Consider the following 17,127-nt stretch of genomic DNA (forward strand, 5'->3'; position numbering starts at 1 on the left):
AAAGAAAAATTATGTAGACTATTCTAATTTAATTTTATGAACATTTTAACATAAAAATATTTAGATTCCGATAAATATTGAAAAATCACTAAACTGACACCATGAAATTCGTAGAACATTATGAAAGAATATGAAACACATGAAAGAATTTTTTTTTTTTATAATTATTTTAGCCTTTGGATTTAAATTTGAATATTTTTTACCGTTGGATTTAATCATATTAGATTTTAATCATTGGATTCAATGAATTTACAAATAAATAAATAAAAAACATATATATGGTGGGCCTAACCCATGGGAGATTTCTAGCCTAAATTTACCCCAAAAAAAAAAGTTTTGAGTTAAAACTCATATTGGTCCAAAGGTTGGAGTAAGTTGGGGTAGTTTAGAACCTAAAATTTGAGTTTTATCCCAAGGTTGAAGTAGGTCTTATGTGAGCTTGAATTGTTATGTACTATGATTGCATTGATCACAAATAATTGGTTTTTGGGTTAAATTGTAATGAAATTAGGGTCAATGTATAATTTGCCTTTTATTGTAGGAGTTTGTTTAAGTGTTTTGCCTGTTTGTGCCTATGTGGTAGTTACACATGTGGAATGCTGGCTAGTGTTCTAAAGTCTCATTCTCTCTTGTAACGATCAGATTTGAAAAACAATAATATTTTACTCGAATTGTGATGTTGCATCTCCTTCTTCCCCTCATCCTTTATAGATGACTTGTGGCAAGGTTAAAGTCAAATTGACTTTACTGTAGATGTAACCCAGTTTTAAGGGGTGAACCACTTAAATCCTAAATCTATTTCATTCTAGCTTTAATCCCAAGCCCACCAAGGGCTAATTACCTTAATTTTTTAACCTACAAGTTTTGAGTGTAAACAGTTGCAGATGCTCTTTCTAGAATACAACGAGGCATTCATTCTTAGTGAAAACTTCTTGTTCTACGATGGAATGTGCAACCATTTCTTACCCCTATTTCGGGTGGATGGATGAATTGAGAAGGTACAATGAAGTAAATGAGTGGGTTGCAAAATAAAACTTAAAGAAGTCTATGATAGTACCAATAAGGGAGTTTAAGTTCTACACTTGCCAAGTATTCAGTTGATGATGGGTTTTGTATGATAAGAAAATGATTATATTGAGTCCAAGATCATATTGTAGGCATTTGTTCAACTATTTTGTTTGTTTGTGCCCATGTTGCAGTCACACATGCGGAATGTTGGCTAGTTTTAGAGCAACTCCACCCCTAAAAGTTCCCCTGGGCTATAGGCAACCTAATGCTAAGGTGAACCGTAATTGCCCAAGTGCATCTACACCCCTAAATTGAATAGCCCAGGCTATTGGTATTAAAATATTGTTATTATTTTTATAAAATAATAAAAGAATTTTATTATAAAACTAATAATATTTTATTTTTAATTTTCAATAATAGTAAAAGATTGTTTGAGAGTATTTAAAAATATTGAAATGTGTTGTATGATGGAAAATCATCATTAAGTATTTATAGAAAAAAAAATCACTTAGTACTATGGCCTAGTGGCATTCCTCTTTACTTGGAAGTGAAATGTCTTAGATTCAAATCTCATGAATGGTGAATTTGGTACCAAATTAGGCTGCCTATTGTGGATGCAAATTTCTTCCTCGTTCTTTGACAAAATTGCACCTACAAAACAAATAACACCTTAGGTCAAGGCCAAGAGCCTCAATTTTTTTTGTTGGGTAGGGGGGGTGGGGAGGGGGGTTTGGCTGAAGAACCTCCGATGCCAAAGTTTGAATTTTGAGGGAAAAGTGTTTAGAGAATTTAGCAAGAGAATTGGAATTGAGTTTTGGAGAGAATGAGGGGGTTTATATAAGGGTGTGGCCGGCCCCCTTGGGAGAGGAAGGACCGGCCACTTGTATGATTTTGTGGGTTAGGTTCTTGATTTGTGGTTAATTAGCTACTTAATGAAATAATTAATTAATTTATTAGCTAATTAATATAATAAAAGAGGAATGATTTGGGGGTTACCTTGTGGAGAAGATATGATGAGAATGGATGAAATAGGTTATAAATAAATACGTATTTTGGGTACTTTTGACTTGATTGAGGGATGATTATCCACTGCTCGCACGTAGGGATTCCGGTGTTCCCTGAGGGTAATTTTGTCTTTTTCACCCAAAAATCCATGTGTGACCTCTTGATTATTTTTGGCTCCACAAATGATCTCACACCTGTTGGGCTGCTCGTAGAAAAGGGCAACAAGTGTAGAGATTTGCTTGCTTTGGGAGACTTAGGTAGTCATTTATGAATGTAATGAACTACCTGTTTCCACTCATTGTTGGAATTTGCATAGGGCCACAAACATATGAGTGTATTAGTTCAAGTGGCATTTTTGCCTTCCATGTTGACTCCTTTGGGAATGACTCTCTGTGATTCTTTCCCAATGCATATCCTTGACACACACCTTCACTGTCATGCATCATAGGTAACCCAAGAACCATATCATGTTCCTGTAGTTGCTTCAAACTCTTGTAATTTAGGTGTCCAAACCTTCTATGTCACATTGTAGCACATTGATGTACATTAGCTTTTAGAACCAGTTGATCATTGGACCTAAATACTAGTAGAAAGCACTTGTTCCCTTTTTCTTCACACTAACCACCAAGTTTGTGAGTGTTCTATCATAAAAAATGTCCACCTTATAATCACTAAATACAAGAACATACCCATGCTCAATCATTTGTCCAACACTAAGTAAATTATTTGCAAGTCCAGGAACCAATATAACTTCCTTTATATATATCTTTCCCTTCTCAGTGTCCATGACTAGTGTTCCTTTCCCCTTTACATCCACTAGAACTCATGTGCTAACTTGCACCTTTGCTTTAATGTTCCTGTCAGTATCCATAAGCAAATCCTCCTTGGATGTCATATAATTACTACATCCACTATCTATATACTAGATATCACTCACAACTTTCACTTTACTTGTTTGCTTGGCAAGAAATAGGTTTCCAGGTTCTTCCACTTTATTTGCAAAATTCCCCTGCTGAACATTCTTGTTGAGATTATAGTTCTTGGCTACATGACCAAGTTTGCCACACTTGTGACATTTAATTTTCCCTTTCAGCCAACAGTCTCCATAATGGATTCTATCACAATATTTGCAAGCACCTCCAGTGTTGCCAGGTTCATTCCTTGTTCCTACAGTGGACTTATTATTCCACTATTTTTCTTTAAACCTGAAATTCTTCTAAAATTTTGTTCCACCAGTATTGTTATTTTGATTACCAAATTTACCATTCTTGGATGAGATATTCATACTAGCAAATGTACACTCAGTACTACTTTCTCCATGTCTAGTTAGCCTTAGTTCATACATGTTCAATATAGCAACCACATCTTGAGCATCAATTACTTCAATATCTTTAGTATTCTCTATAACATAAGCTATACTATCATAAGTTTTAGGCAAACTGATCAATAACTTTTGCACAACTCTCTGATTACTAAGATCTTCTCCATAACTCTTCATCTGATTGATCAAATCGAACAACCTAGCCAGATATGCAGCTAGAGACTCATCCTCATTCATACGGGTATATTCAAAATCACGATGAAGACCTTGTAATTTCACAGATCATACATATTTGTCTCCAACGAATTCTTGCTTCAAAATATCTTATGCTGCCTTTGCAGTTTCTTGATTTGCGATGTGTGGAAAAATATGATCTGATACAACTCCTTGAATGATTCCAAAAGCCCTTGCATCCTTGACTAGATTTTCACAATGCAGTTTCTTCTCCACCTCTGTAAGCTCGTCTTCTTCCTTCGCCGGAGAAAAAAAACCCATCTCAACAATACTCTATAGTTCATGGGATTGAAAGATCGTCTTCATTCAAGTTTGCCAGAAATTAAAATTCTCTTCGTTGAATATCAGAGCTCGAAGCTCCCATCCGCCAGAACCAACCATGTTAGACTTAGATCACACCTCTCTTACTAGTTTCTCTGTAACAAGATGTTGCAGAATGAACTCACTACCACTCACATAATCGACGCCCAGAAATTCAGACCTAACCTGACTTTGAGGCCATGTTAGAGTGAGAAAATAATGATGCACTGTGAGCTATAACTACACAGATTCACAAAGAATTTAGATGAAATTCCAGTACAACAATGGAAGATGATGAGAGAGAGAGAGAGAGCAACAGAGAATGTAACTCTGATCAATTCATTCACACATTCACCATGACATTCGCTAGAGAGAAAGTGAGGGAATATCACTCTGATTCTAACCGTTATACACTTTTGGCAGTATTCAAATTACATCAAGGCAATCTTAGTCTTCCATCTTACACCCTATGAGATGAAGTCACATGGCAACTTACTTACTTAAGACCTATGAGACTTAAATAAGAAAGCATACAACCAAACTAACTCTTAGCTAATTATTCTAGCAATATGAGCTAGAATTACAAATGCCACATCAGATCATAATTTACACATTAACAGATTATTAAATCCAATTTAATCTTAGACATCTAGCGAGCCCATAAGGTTAGATGTGTAGATTGTGAATTGAGTGGTTTGAAGATGTCTATAATCATGATGTGATGAGATCACTTGAAGTTTTCAACTACCAATGACAGATCATCCAATTAATAAGTACATAGGAACATGGAACCTGTACACCCCAAGTATATTATACACATACGTTACGTAGGATATAGGTTAAGGTAATCAAAGTCAACACTTACTCTCCCAATGCACGGATCCAGCAACAAAAGTTTGGAGAGAATTTTTTACTGTGTCGGGAATACGGTTCGGAATACTAAATGCAATATTACAATTGATTGGAAATTTTAAAATAATTTCAACCAATTATATTATGACACTTAGTATACCGAGCCATGTTCTAGACGCATTGAAAAATTTCTCACAAAATTAGGATGGCTAAGCCACATCAAGGTAGAGAGAGGAGTGCAATAATGGTCGGTTAGAGCAACAAAAATTCTAGGTTGAATTTGTTTCTCTAGTTCACCCTAGCCATGCCCTGATTTGTGAGAAATTATTTAGTACGTAGCACCCAAACCCTATCTTTAAGAGAGAAACTTTAGCGAACTCTTCTGTACTGTGCCAAGATCTACAGGCGTACATACACTTTATGAAACATAGTTAGTTTTGTGGGAACTTAGCAGAGTACATGTCATATGTTATATTTAGCCCATTACATGTAAGGAATGGTTATCGTTTTACCTTGCAAGTCTAACACGTATATAAAATGACTCGTTAAAAACACAAAAAGAAAATATTTATGCACAACGTGCCAAGCTGTGTGTTGGTAGGAAGCAAAAACCAAATGCCTTCAATATATATTTCTATCTTTATTCACCATTAGTCTTTTATAGAGACACACAATCGATCGAAATACATGATTGAAGTGATGCCAATTTATATATATATGTATATTGACACTATTATTTTATCTGAAGAGTTAATCGAAATCAATGACATAAGATCACCATAATCAACAATATTTTATACTTTGAAGAAGATTAATTTTCTTCTCCTCCTCCTCCCTCGTAGTCTTTACGATTTCATATTTCAATTGATTTTTGCTGTTCTCAAGCTCCATGCACTCCCTGTGATTTTTACATCTTCTGTTCCATAATTGAAGGCATACAAGTGAGCATCATCGTCAATGGCCAATGTGGGATAAACCCTAGCTGTTATGCACGCCTTGCCTTCTCCACCAAAGCTCTCCACTATTGAGTGATCAATCTGCTCAGAAAAGGGAGGAAAAATTCCAAGTACGTTAGGTCAAATGTTTCTTATCATGAAATGGGTAAAAAGAAAAGGATGAAGTGAAAAAGTATAGGCATCCATATCCAAAAAGAAGGAACCATATATGGGATAAAGCTGGTATAGTGGCACATCGACAAGTGTAAAATGTGCAACGAATGAGTAATGCATGTCAAAGATTGTGGCGCATGCATACGAGCCCAAAGTAGTAGAATCCCCATTTTGCATGTATACTAGTCCAATTTTAGGAGAAATTTTTAGTTGTGATAGAAATACAGGTGGTATACCACGTGTTTTTATGTAAGCGGTGAAAAATTTTATTTTTTAAGTTATTAAGTTATTAACACACATATCCCATTATATATATAGCGACACGTGATGTACCACCCTGTCTGACGGTCACATTAAAAAATCTCTCCAATTTTAGAAAGAGTGTTTGCATATATTCGTATGAGTAATTTTTGATCATGAATGCAAATACATATGACTCTCATAATGAGATCTGCAAAGCCAATGACCAGAAATCAGTTTTTCATCTAATACGATACGATAAGATTGATCGTAGCATTTGACCTTTTCTTATGAACTGTTACCCATGAGGTGATTCTAGATTCTCAAATGTGCTTGATTGAAATTTCTCATGGGGAAGACTTTTAAATTCAAATGAACTTTTCCGTGAATGCAATATGTATGGAGGCCCATGATCATATAGAAAGACATCGTTTTCAATAAAAAATGATATATATATATATATATATATATATATATATATATAGTTTAGTTTAAAGCAACTTACCAAACTTCTTAGCGATAGCTGCTCACGAAGAGGATCCATCTTTACAAAAGCTCCATAAGTGGTCTTATCATTATCCTTATTTAAGGAAGACCTACCGACCCATAACACCAAAAAAAAATAAAAAAATAAAAAAATAAATACACAAGTAGTTAATAATTTGAAGTTTGGTTAGACAAAAAAACAAGTAGTTAACAATCTGAAGTTTGGTTAGACATTTGGCGGAGAGAGAGAGAGAGACCTGCTTTGATCACTGCAGAGGAGCACCACATATTTGTTATTGGCTTTGAATATTCTATAGAACACTGCTGTGTATTCTTTCAAGCCCTTGGAAGCCAAAACATACAGCCCAAATGGTCCTAAATTACCTTTAACTGTGGCACTCTTTTGGCTACACAAAAGTTGGGGGTCTGTCCAACTAGGGTCAAGAACTTCTGCTTTCTTAAAATCACTTATTCCGAATGTAATCTCCACATCTGCCTGCAAAACAGTTGACAAAACAAAAGGAAAATACACCAAAATTAAAACGGTTGGTAGTAGACGTGGGCGTAGGGCTAGAACGGATGTGCTTTCTATATGTATTTGAATTTTCTTTCACCTAGTTTAAAGTGAAATATCACTTGTGTAAATTAAAAAACATGGCAATATAAAATAGGAGATGTGATATTCACACATTTTATTTTACTTCTCACACATCTTTTTAATTTTCGACCGTCGGATCAGATGAATTGAAGAAGATCAACGAACATAAATTATCAAGGAGTGTGAGAAGTAAAATGAGATGTGTGAATAGCACACCCCTATAAAATATTCACCTGTGCTGCAGTGACACCAACTACTTCAATCACTGATCCTCCCTTAAGCAAAGGGCTTGGCAACTTGACAGTTTTTCCACGTAGCTTTTCAATTTCTTGTACCGGCCATTGCATCAACTGTTTCCCGGATTTGGCGAGCCATACGGTTCTTGGAATTGCCTGCGAGAGTCAAAGTCAATGCAAACACTACTCTACTTTAGTTCACAAAAGCCGGCTGCTAATTGGAGATTATTTAAATACCAAATAGCAAATAGGAAATAGAATCATCAGTGGTAAAGGGTGAATTTCTCTGGTTTTCTTAAAAAAAATTTGGAGGTCTCGAGTTCGAAATTCATTGTTGATGTGAAAATCAGATTTGTGGCCAGAAAGATAATCTAACCTTGATTTGTCATCATTTGTTCTATTTTTTGAAAAATAAAAATAAAATAGCAACTAGCAAATAGCATTAATTGTGACCACACAATTAAGAAGTAGGTAGCGCTTGCCTGCCTGTGACCAATTTACAAATGTTGGAAAATCCTAATTTAGTCAAACATTATGTACATCAGAAATTGGGTTGTAATGCTGTGAATTTTATAACAAACTCGGATCCTCTTTGGATCCCTAAAAACTAAGCTTAAGGATCAAATTTCAACCATCCGGATCATTTGCTTCTTAGGCTCAATTTTTGGTGATCCGAAGAGGATCTGAATTCTTTTATAACGGTATGATTTAGATTCATAATTTGACAGCATAAATATTTATTTGGCAAAAGAACATTACCTGAAGTCCAGACCATCCCTTCTTGATATCACCCTCGACGCTCGAAGATTCATTAATCCAACCCCACAATATCCTTCGTTTCTTAGAACTGTCAAAGAAAGTTTTTGAAGCATAAAACTTTCCATAATCATATCTCAAGCCTGAGTCACTCTCCACCGAACCCTTATCCGGAATATATATATCCTTGTCAATGTTATAAGTCCCAATTGTGTAGTACTCATGTTTAGTGTTATCCAGGCTAGCCTTGAGCACATGTTTGACAGCAGGACCATTTTCTGATGTGTCAAGACCATTCTGGCCATGGATTGAAACTGGGAAAAAATCTGGACATTCCCACATTCCAGTTTTCTTGGCCGAGTGAAGGGGGTGTTTGGCCTTAACCCAATGAAGGAAATCTTTACTCCTGTATAGGATAGCTAATCCTCTTTGGTTCTGCTTGCTTCCAATGATCACTCTCCATCTCTTATCTGGGCCCAACCAAGCAGTTGTGGGGTCCCTAAATGAGCTTGCGTTGATACGGTTAGCTTGGGTGGGTGCCATTAGGGGATTTTGTGGGACCTTGACCCACTCCCTAAGAAATGGGTCTGAGAGGTTCTTGGGGAAGGCCAAATTTTGAACCTGCTGGTTTTGGGGGTTGATTCCGGTGTACAAAATGACCGGTTTGCCACTCGGGAGGATGGTGGCGGAACCCGACCAACAGCCGTTGATATCGGACGGCTGTGATGGGAAGATGGCAGCATCATGTGGGGTCCAGTTAACAAGATCAGTTGATGTGGAATGAGCCCACACAATGTTCCCCCAAACTACACCTTTAGGGTTGTATTGATAGAAGAGATGGTAAATTCCCTTGTAAATCAATGGTCCTGCAGCAAGAGTAATAGACAAGGCTTTAACACTTTACAATTCGAATGTGCCTAAAAGCCTAAACCCATAAAGGAACAAATAAAGTGTGGCTAAAATTAAAAAGCAAGAGTACAAGAGTATTTCTACTGTGCATCATTGTATACACATTGCTAAACTGACAGGCTAGATTTAAATGTTTTAGATGAAAACATTATACTGACGGTTGTAAGTACTCTACAGAGCAATGTATGCAATATACATTGATGCATCGCAGCATTTTTGACAAATACAAAACCACCAATCTTGACTTTGACTGTTTTTCTTTTGAAGGTGGCTTTGGCTTCCAGTTATATTTGTATACATTGATGCATCGCTGCATTTTTGACAATACAAAGCCACCAATCATGACTTTGACTGTTTTTCTTTTGAAGGTGACTTTGGCTTCCAGTTATATTTGTATATATGTATACATGTATATATGTGTATATATGTATATAGGTTCATAGAAAATGAACTAATCGTAAGATTATCGACACATATGCTAATGCTCGATCCTGAAAGCCCATACACTGAACCCAGAAATGTAAGAGAAGAGTTGATTTTAACTAATTGCACAAAATACTTTCTGAAGAAAAGAGAACAAAAGGAGAAACAAACTAACCATTAGGATCTGTGCAACCAAACAAGCCGATTCGTCCATTCCACAATTAGAACAAGTCAATGCCAAAAACAAGAAGCAAGAAAACAAATGTTAGAGTTATAAACAATAAAAATGACAGGTGATAGAAAAAGAATGAAAATATATGAACAAAAAATAGAATAAACTAATGCATAAAATTAAAAGGTGAAAGAAAAATATACCATTGATCCAGTTCTTGGGAGGTTGGAAATGATAACCAGTTCTGTAGGGTTCATTATCTTGATGTGAGGAAGTTAGCTCGGAAGTTTGAAGGTTTCTGTAAACATGGTGGGAAGCTTCAAGCTGAACAACAGCATGGCCTAGCCAAAGAAAGAGAAAGCAGTAGAGGAAGAGAGAGGAGATGGACATGGTGGCTTTGTGTCTGCGGGGGTGAGAAATTAAGGGAACGTTATCCGGGGTATTTATAGGAGAAGTCATGACTCATGCGGTACTAGTTGTAAATAAAAACGACGACTTTTTTGTTTGTTCGGAGGAGCAGTAAAGGCTAAGGGTGGATGGTTAGATGTGAGATAAAGAACAAAAAGTCATTGCAGACAGAGTGATGTCTCTATCAAAAAGGCTAAGGGTGGATGGTTAGATGTAAGATCTGAAGGAGGAAAAGTAAACTTTAGGACAAGGATCCAGAAATAAAAAATTCAAATAAAAAATTCAAAAGTAAAGGGTTGCATTTTGTTTCTATCATTCTGGCTACATGGTATTAGAAAAGGGTTTTCTTTACACCATACAATTCTACTTGCGTGTTCAATTTTTTGTTTAATAATCTTCAAAAATTATTCTGCTACAATTTATTCAGTAGTACGAATTTTACGTAAAATTTAACAGATGCAAACAAATATGAGATCTCTATATGCAAAATCAAATTGTTAATAATTTTCAGAATCTTTCAGAAGTACGTACCATGAAAACATACTGTAAACTACTATTTATGACACTATGATAAACAAGTTTGAACTTCCCATTTTTCTTTTTGGTAATCAAATCAAAAGTAATGTTAAACAAACAAAAAATGACAGAATAAAAAAGAATTGTAATTCACGTGATTATAAGCATGTACTCATGCATTCGAGATCTTATAAATACATAGAGGTGCAGTATGATGATAATCTAAAGAACGCATTTTTTAACACATTGAGACGACCCAGTCAGCTTTGCATGTGCCTTGAGTTCATGTCCCCTATATAGCTTCTAGCTTAATATTCAAACACTGTCAACCATGCATAACATAATCATTCATTAACTTCAACTTGTTCTATCCCTTATACATCACTCCAGATGCTGCTCTAAAACTTTGTGCTTGACTAAAAACAAATTGGCAATTAACTCATAGGCTTGGCAGAGTTTCCTCAGATTTATATAAAATAATCAGTTCCAAAATTCCCTACCTCATTTGCTTATCTCCAATCCTTTGAGTTAAAACTTAAAATTTCTAACTTGAAAACAGTTTTTTTGCTCCAACCTTTTTGGGTTAAATTTTTAGTCTGATATTATTAAAGAATGAATTTAGGATAATTTTTTCTCTTAAAATAACATTTTAAAAAAGAAAAATTATGTAGACTATTCTAATTTAATTTTATAAACATTTTAACATAAAAATATTTAGATTCCGATAAATATTGAAAAATCACTAAACTGACACCATGAAACTTGTAGAACACTATGAAAGAATATGAAACACATGAAAGAATTTTTTTTTTATAATTATTTTAGCCGCTAGATTTAAATTTGAACATTTTTTACCGTTGGATTTAATCATATTAGATTTTAGTCATTGGATTCAATGAATTTACACTGTCAACCATGCATAACATAATCATTCATTAACTTCAACTTGTTCTATCCCTTATACATCACTCCAGATGCTGCTCTAAAACTTTGTGCTTGACTAAAAACAAATTGGTAATTAACTCATAGGCTTGGCAGAGTTTCCTCAGATTTATATAAAATAATCAGTTCCAAAATTCCCTACCTCATTTGCTTATCTCCAATCCTTTGAGTTAAAACTTAAAATTTCTAACTTGAAAACAGTTTTTTTGCTCCAACCTTTTTGGGTTAAATTTTTAGCCTGATATTATTAAAGAATGAATTTAGGATAATTTTTTCTCTTAAAATAACATTTTAAAAAAGAAAAATTATGTATACTATTCTAATTTAATTTTATAAACATTTTAACATAAAAATATTTAGATTCCGATAAATATTGAAAAATCACTAAACTGACACCATGAAACTTGTAGAACACTATGAAAGAATATGAAACACATGAAAGAAATTTTTTTTTATAATTATTTTAGCCGTTAGATTTAAATTTGAACATTTTTTACCGTTGGATTTAATCATATTAGATTTTAGTCATTGGATTCAATGAATTTACAAATAAAAAAAAAAACACATATATGGTGGGCCTAACCCATGGGAGATTTCTAGCCTAAATTTACCCCAAAAAAAAAGTTTTGAGTTAAAACTCATATTGGCCCAAAGGTTGGAGTAAGTTGGGGTAGTTTAGAACCTAAAATTTGAGTTTTATCCCAAGGTTGAAGTAGGTCTTATGTGAGCTTGAATTGTTATGTACTATGATTGCATTGATCACAAATAATTGGTTTTTGGGTTAAATTGTAATGAAATTAGGGTCAATGTATAATTTGCCTTTTATTGTAGGAGTTTGTTTAAGTGTTTTGCCTGTTTGTGCCCAAGTGGTAGTTACACATGTGGAATGCTGGCTAGTGTTCTAAAGTCTCATTCTCTCTTGTAACGATCAGATTTGAAAAACAATAATATTTTACCCGAATTGTGATGTTGCATCTCCTTCTTCCCCTCATCCTTTATAGATGACTTGTGGCAAGGTTAAAGTCAAATTGACTTTACTGTAGATGTAACCCAGTTTTAAGGGGTGAACCACTTAAATCCTAAATCTATTTCATTCTAGCTTTAATCCCAAGCCCACCAAGGGCTAATTACCTTAATTTTTTAACCTACAAGTTTTGAGCGTAAACAGTTGCAGATGCTCTTTCTAGAATACAAGGAGGCATTCATTCTTAGTGAAAACTTCTTGTTCTACGATGGAATGTGCAACCATTTCTTACCCCTATTTCGGGTGGATGGATGAATTGAGAAGGTACAATGATGTAAATGAGTGGGTTGCAAAAAAAAAACTTAAAGAAGTCTATGATAGTACCAATAAGGGAGTTTAAGTTCTACACTTGCCAAGTATTTAGTTGATGATGGGTTTTGTATGATAAGAAAATGATTATACTGAGTCCATTATCATAGTGGAGACAAAAGATCATAAAGGATTGCCCAATTATTAAGAAGGTATGGACTGATATTAGTATAGACTTCACAGTAGAACTGCCCAATTGTAAGGGAAGAACTGTCATCGTGGTGGTAATAGATTGTCCAAGTACGCACATTTATAGCTCTTTCACACCCTTACATTGTGGCAAATGTGACTAAAATATTTATCGAGAAGGTTTTCAAACTCCATGGAGTGCCAAGTTCATTTGTGAGTGACAGAGACCCTGTGTTTATGAGCTCTGGTTACCATCCTCAATGATGGCCAAATTGAAGTCATGAAAAGATGTCTGGAAACATACCTAAGGTGCTTTGTGGGAAGACAGCCTAAGAGATGGGTGCTGACACACCCCGACCGAGATCAGGGCGTGCTGGCCGTCACACGAAGGTGACGTAGCCATGTGCGCGTGCGGAAGCTAATGAGAAGGTAATATAAAGGTACGAATAATTAAAAACACTAGCATACAAAGTACTAAAACAAGTGCTAGCGTATGTGAGACACACTTTCAGAGCAAGTCTACAGCAGTCAAAAAGGAAAGATACGACATAAATACACCCGAAGGTGACCCTACAATGGTGAGTGTCTGTCAGAAATGCCGGGACGCCCTCTGGGAAAAACCACCGAACCTGCTAGACCACTAGAACCTGGAGGGGCGCAAAAACAAAAGCGTGAGTGGGCAAAAACAAAGCTCTTTGAAAACTCTTTAGCAAAATACATTCTAACCCCTCGCCGTAAAACCTGTATACTTCCCAGAAAATGAACATATATACGTATGTATAGATATGCCAATCATGCTCCAAAATATGTCATTCATGCTCGAGAATATGCCACAATGGAATCTCATAATCAAATGTAAATGCTCAAGCGTAATTCACATCCACAACATATAATCTGACAGCCGGGAGTCACCTAACGTGACCTGTACGGCTGCATATAGAGCTCCAATCTCAACTCAATAACTGAATCTGCACACGAGTCGGAACCACCTAACGTGGTCTATACGACAAGACTGGGTGTATCATATATACGCTCTAGTGCTACGATCACGTGAAGACTATGCGAATAATCGCGGGTCACCTACGAGTCGGAACCACCTAATGTGGTCTGTACGACAAGCCTATGCACCTATCTTGGATCCAAGCTGAGCGTGTGGTGCTGGTGAACATCACGTGAAGGACTATGCCCTGGCCCCGGGCGGGAGCACTAACACCGGGGTGCAGATTATGAGCTCTCTAAGCATCTCAAGCTATTATTGAATGTAAATATGAATAACCTTTACCTGGCACTTACCTGTGCGTCCACAGCACCAAATACACATATATATAAATAACGTATATGCAACTAATCATGCATAACCACCAATTATATAAAAGGAGTGACATATAACAAATAAGCATTTATACTAAATTTCTGGGAATTAATATGTATATAGGTATATACGGAAAACAAAAGCCCGCTCACTGATAATTGGAAGGGTCGTAGCCCCCCTGCCTCGAGTGTGTACGCTCGTTCTCGGAATACGAATCACCTATACGCGAAAAAGCTACGGAAACGTTAATTTAAAAGCACATAACCAACTTCTCGTAATAACTTCTCATACATTGCTCAAAATGGACAATTGAATATACCAACGTGCTCTACACAACCTCAGGGTCACAACCATATTTTTAAAATAATTTTTGGACCCCGCACGCGCCCCCACGCGCCTGAATAGGCACGGACCTACGCGCCCCCCACGCGCGGCCACGTGCTATGCACACTGACGGCGTCAACTGACGCCGTCAGGAATATTCCGTTAAACTTAACTGACGCCGTCACTACCGTTAGGAATATCCGTTAAACTTAACGGAATATTCCCCTTTCTTCTCCGGCGAGACTCCGGCGCCGGCGACGGCGCCGGAAAACTGGGAAAAATTCAAACTTAGTTTTCTCCTTCGTTTTTCAACCATTTTTCACGATTTTTGAACCAAAATGAAGCTTAGGACTAGTAGAATCACGATAGACTAGTTTTAAGGCCTAAAAATCACACGATCTTACCTGTCTTCAAGCTCAAAACTCGGCCAACTTTGAACAGGACGATCCCGACGTCCAAACTCGTCCAACGAAACACTCCGAGGCTCCTTGGGACCTCACTAAGACATCTACAAGCTTAGAAATTCCAAAAACAAGCTAGATTAATTTTGCATGAACAATGTTCAAATCGGCCATGGCGATATTGACGTGAAAGCATCGAAGTTCTTACCTGAAAATGGCACCTCTGAACTCCTCTCACCCTCACGAACACGAGGGTGGTCTTGGTTTCTTGATTCGTGAAGGTTTGAGTTTGTTTGTGTGTGTGTCTGTAGGTAGAATGAAGAAGAAGAAGAACTCGGGGGGAGAGAGAGAGAGACAGAGAAGAGACAGAGAAGAGACAGGAAATGAGGGAATCCCGGGGGAGTGAGACGAGGTGTATGAGTGTGTGTGTGGTCCTACAACACCACACAACACAAAACTACACGTAAAGTAACGAACTAGGGGGTAAAATTGTAATTTCAAATGTACGTTTCGTTAGTTTCGGGACGGGATGTTACAGGTGCAATGGCTACCTTGGGTTGAGTGCTGTTTTAGTACTTCTTACCACATATCCTCAAGGTTCACTAATTTTGAGCTTGTGTATGGATATTCACCACCATACATTGCATCGTATGAAATGGGAAATGCAAGAGTTGATTATTTGGAACAAACCTTGGTCAAAATGGATGGAATTTTAGCTGTTCTTAAGTACAATCTGGAATTGGCTCAAAATAGGATGAAATTGCAAGCTAACAAGAAGAGGATTGAAAAGTATTTTGAAGTGGGTGATATGGTAGATTTGAGATCGGTTCCCGATCAATTACAGTCATTGGCTTCTCATAGCTATCAGAAATTGTAGCCAAGATTCTATGGTCCATATAAAATCATAGAGAAGATTGGTGCAGTGGCCTACTGTGAAGTCTAGTTTTACTCCCTTGTCAAATGTTGTAAATTCACACAGCTCTAGTTACATTTAGGGTTAAAATGCTACTTTTGGGATCATGCTGCAAGAAATATCACTTCAAGAGCTTTACTTTTTTTTATCAAAGGTTTGTTCATACATATGTATTTCATGCTATTATTTCTAGTACATTATGTCTAGTGGTTCTATCTCGTCAAAACTTCTCGTTGCTTTCACGTGAGTTGGTCACACTTGAAGACAACCCACATGGGCCATCTGACAACTTTTTCCTGAAAATTGTTTTTCAACTTTTTCAACCCTGGATCTTTCCAGATTGCTTTTGCATATGACATGTGGCTTTTTTCGGTCCCCTTTCTTGTCTAAAACAAAGACCACTATAAAAGCTTCATCTAGGGTTTTATTTTCAATAGGCTAGGAGATTTATATTTTCTGATAAGGGTTGTTTTCAGCTATGAGCTGCCCTTTTGTTCTTACTTGAAAACCCTAGCCATAAAATTGCACTCATGCACTAAATACCCACACCCATGCATATTAGGTAGCATTGTTTTTGTGATTTTGATCTTTGTTTTAGGTCAAGCTTTTCTAGTTTCAAATCTTCGAGCTGACCACTTTTCGGATTCACGTTAGTTTCATCTTTCAAGTGTTCGACAAGTGAAATTGACTAGACATCAAATCCTGATTTGCTTAGAATCATTAGCATAAGTTGATTTGATTTTGGTGCCACAAGGTGAAGAGCTCAGGATAAGTTGCCACTTCGTGAAAACCAAATGAATCTATCTCGTGAAGGGCAAGGTTGCACAAAGGTACATGCTGCTCCATAGATTAGGATCTAGGAATTGAGTTTGTGTGGTTACTTTGTAAGAATCTTGATTTCACTAGTGGATTGGACTTAATGGAGAGTCCTCGGTTTTTTAACCCAGAGGTGGGTTTTTTTCGGCCAAAAACATCCTGTGCAACTTATCGCTTTTCTAGTTTACTTATCCTCCCTTTACTTGTGATATGTTCATCATTATTTGCAAAGAGACAAATCCATGCAACTAAACTTGTCAGAGTTAAAAAGTGCACTAAACTGGATCTTAGTTAACTATGAACATTTTAGTAAATTGTTTTTTAATTGATTATTTCCGCTATAAGTAAACTAGCATATCTGATCTTAATTGATGAGTGTTGCTA

General features: G+C 36.3%; 1 protein-coding gene across 1 annotated transcript; it reads right to left on the minus strand.

Annotated features, from left to right (window-relative positions):
- Positions 1-5,314: 5,314 nt before the first annotated feature.
- Positions 5,315-10,086, minus strand: LOC148694279 (beta-fructofuranosidase, insoluble isoenzyme CWINV1-like). Its single transcript, XM_088700466.1, has 6 exons — positions 9,853-10,086; positions 8,149-9,011; positions 7,387-7,545; positions 6,813-7,051; positions 6,575-6,665; positions 5,315-5,757 (listed from the first exon to the last, which is right to left on the minus strand). The coding sequence occupies exons 1-6, from the start codon at positions 10,037-10,039 to the stop codon at positions 5,581-5,583; spliced, it is 1,716 nt and encodes a 571-aa protein (XP_088556592.1). The 5' UTR covers positions 10,040-10,086; the 3' UTR covers positions 5,315-5,580.
- Positions 10,087-17,127: the final 7,041 nt, after the last annotated feature.

Source organism: Pyrus communis, chromosome 9, assembly GCF_041283825.1.
Source record: "Pyrus communis isolate YQ-2024b chromosome 9, ASM4128382v1, whole genome shotgun sequence".
Lineage (NCBI taxonomy): Eukaryota > Viridiplantae > Streptophyta > Magnoliopsida > Rosales > Rosaceae > Pyrus > Pyrus communis.

What these genes read in the sequence shown, in the direction of transcription:
- LOC148694279 (XM_088700466.1), bottom strand. Translation starts at nt 10,039, where the DNA reads ATGTCCATCTCCTCTCTCTTCCTCTACTGCTTTCTCTTTCTTTGGCTA. An exon ending in CTCTGCAGTGATCAAAGCAG is followed by an intron (nt 6,666 to 6,812) that starts GTCTCTCTCTCT and finishes ATGGGTCGGTAG; the next exon opens with GTCTTCCTTAAATAAGGATA. An exon ending in AGCTATCGCTAAGAAGTTTG is followed by an intron (nt 5,758 to 6,574) that starts GTAAGTTGCTTT and finishes TTTTCTGAGCAG; the next exon opens with ATTGATCACTCAATAGTGGA.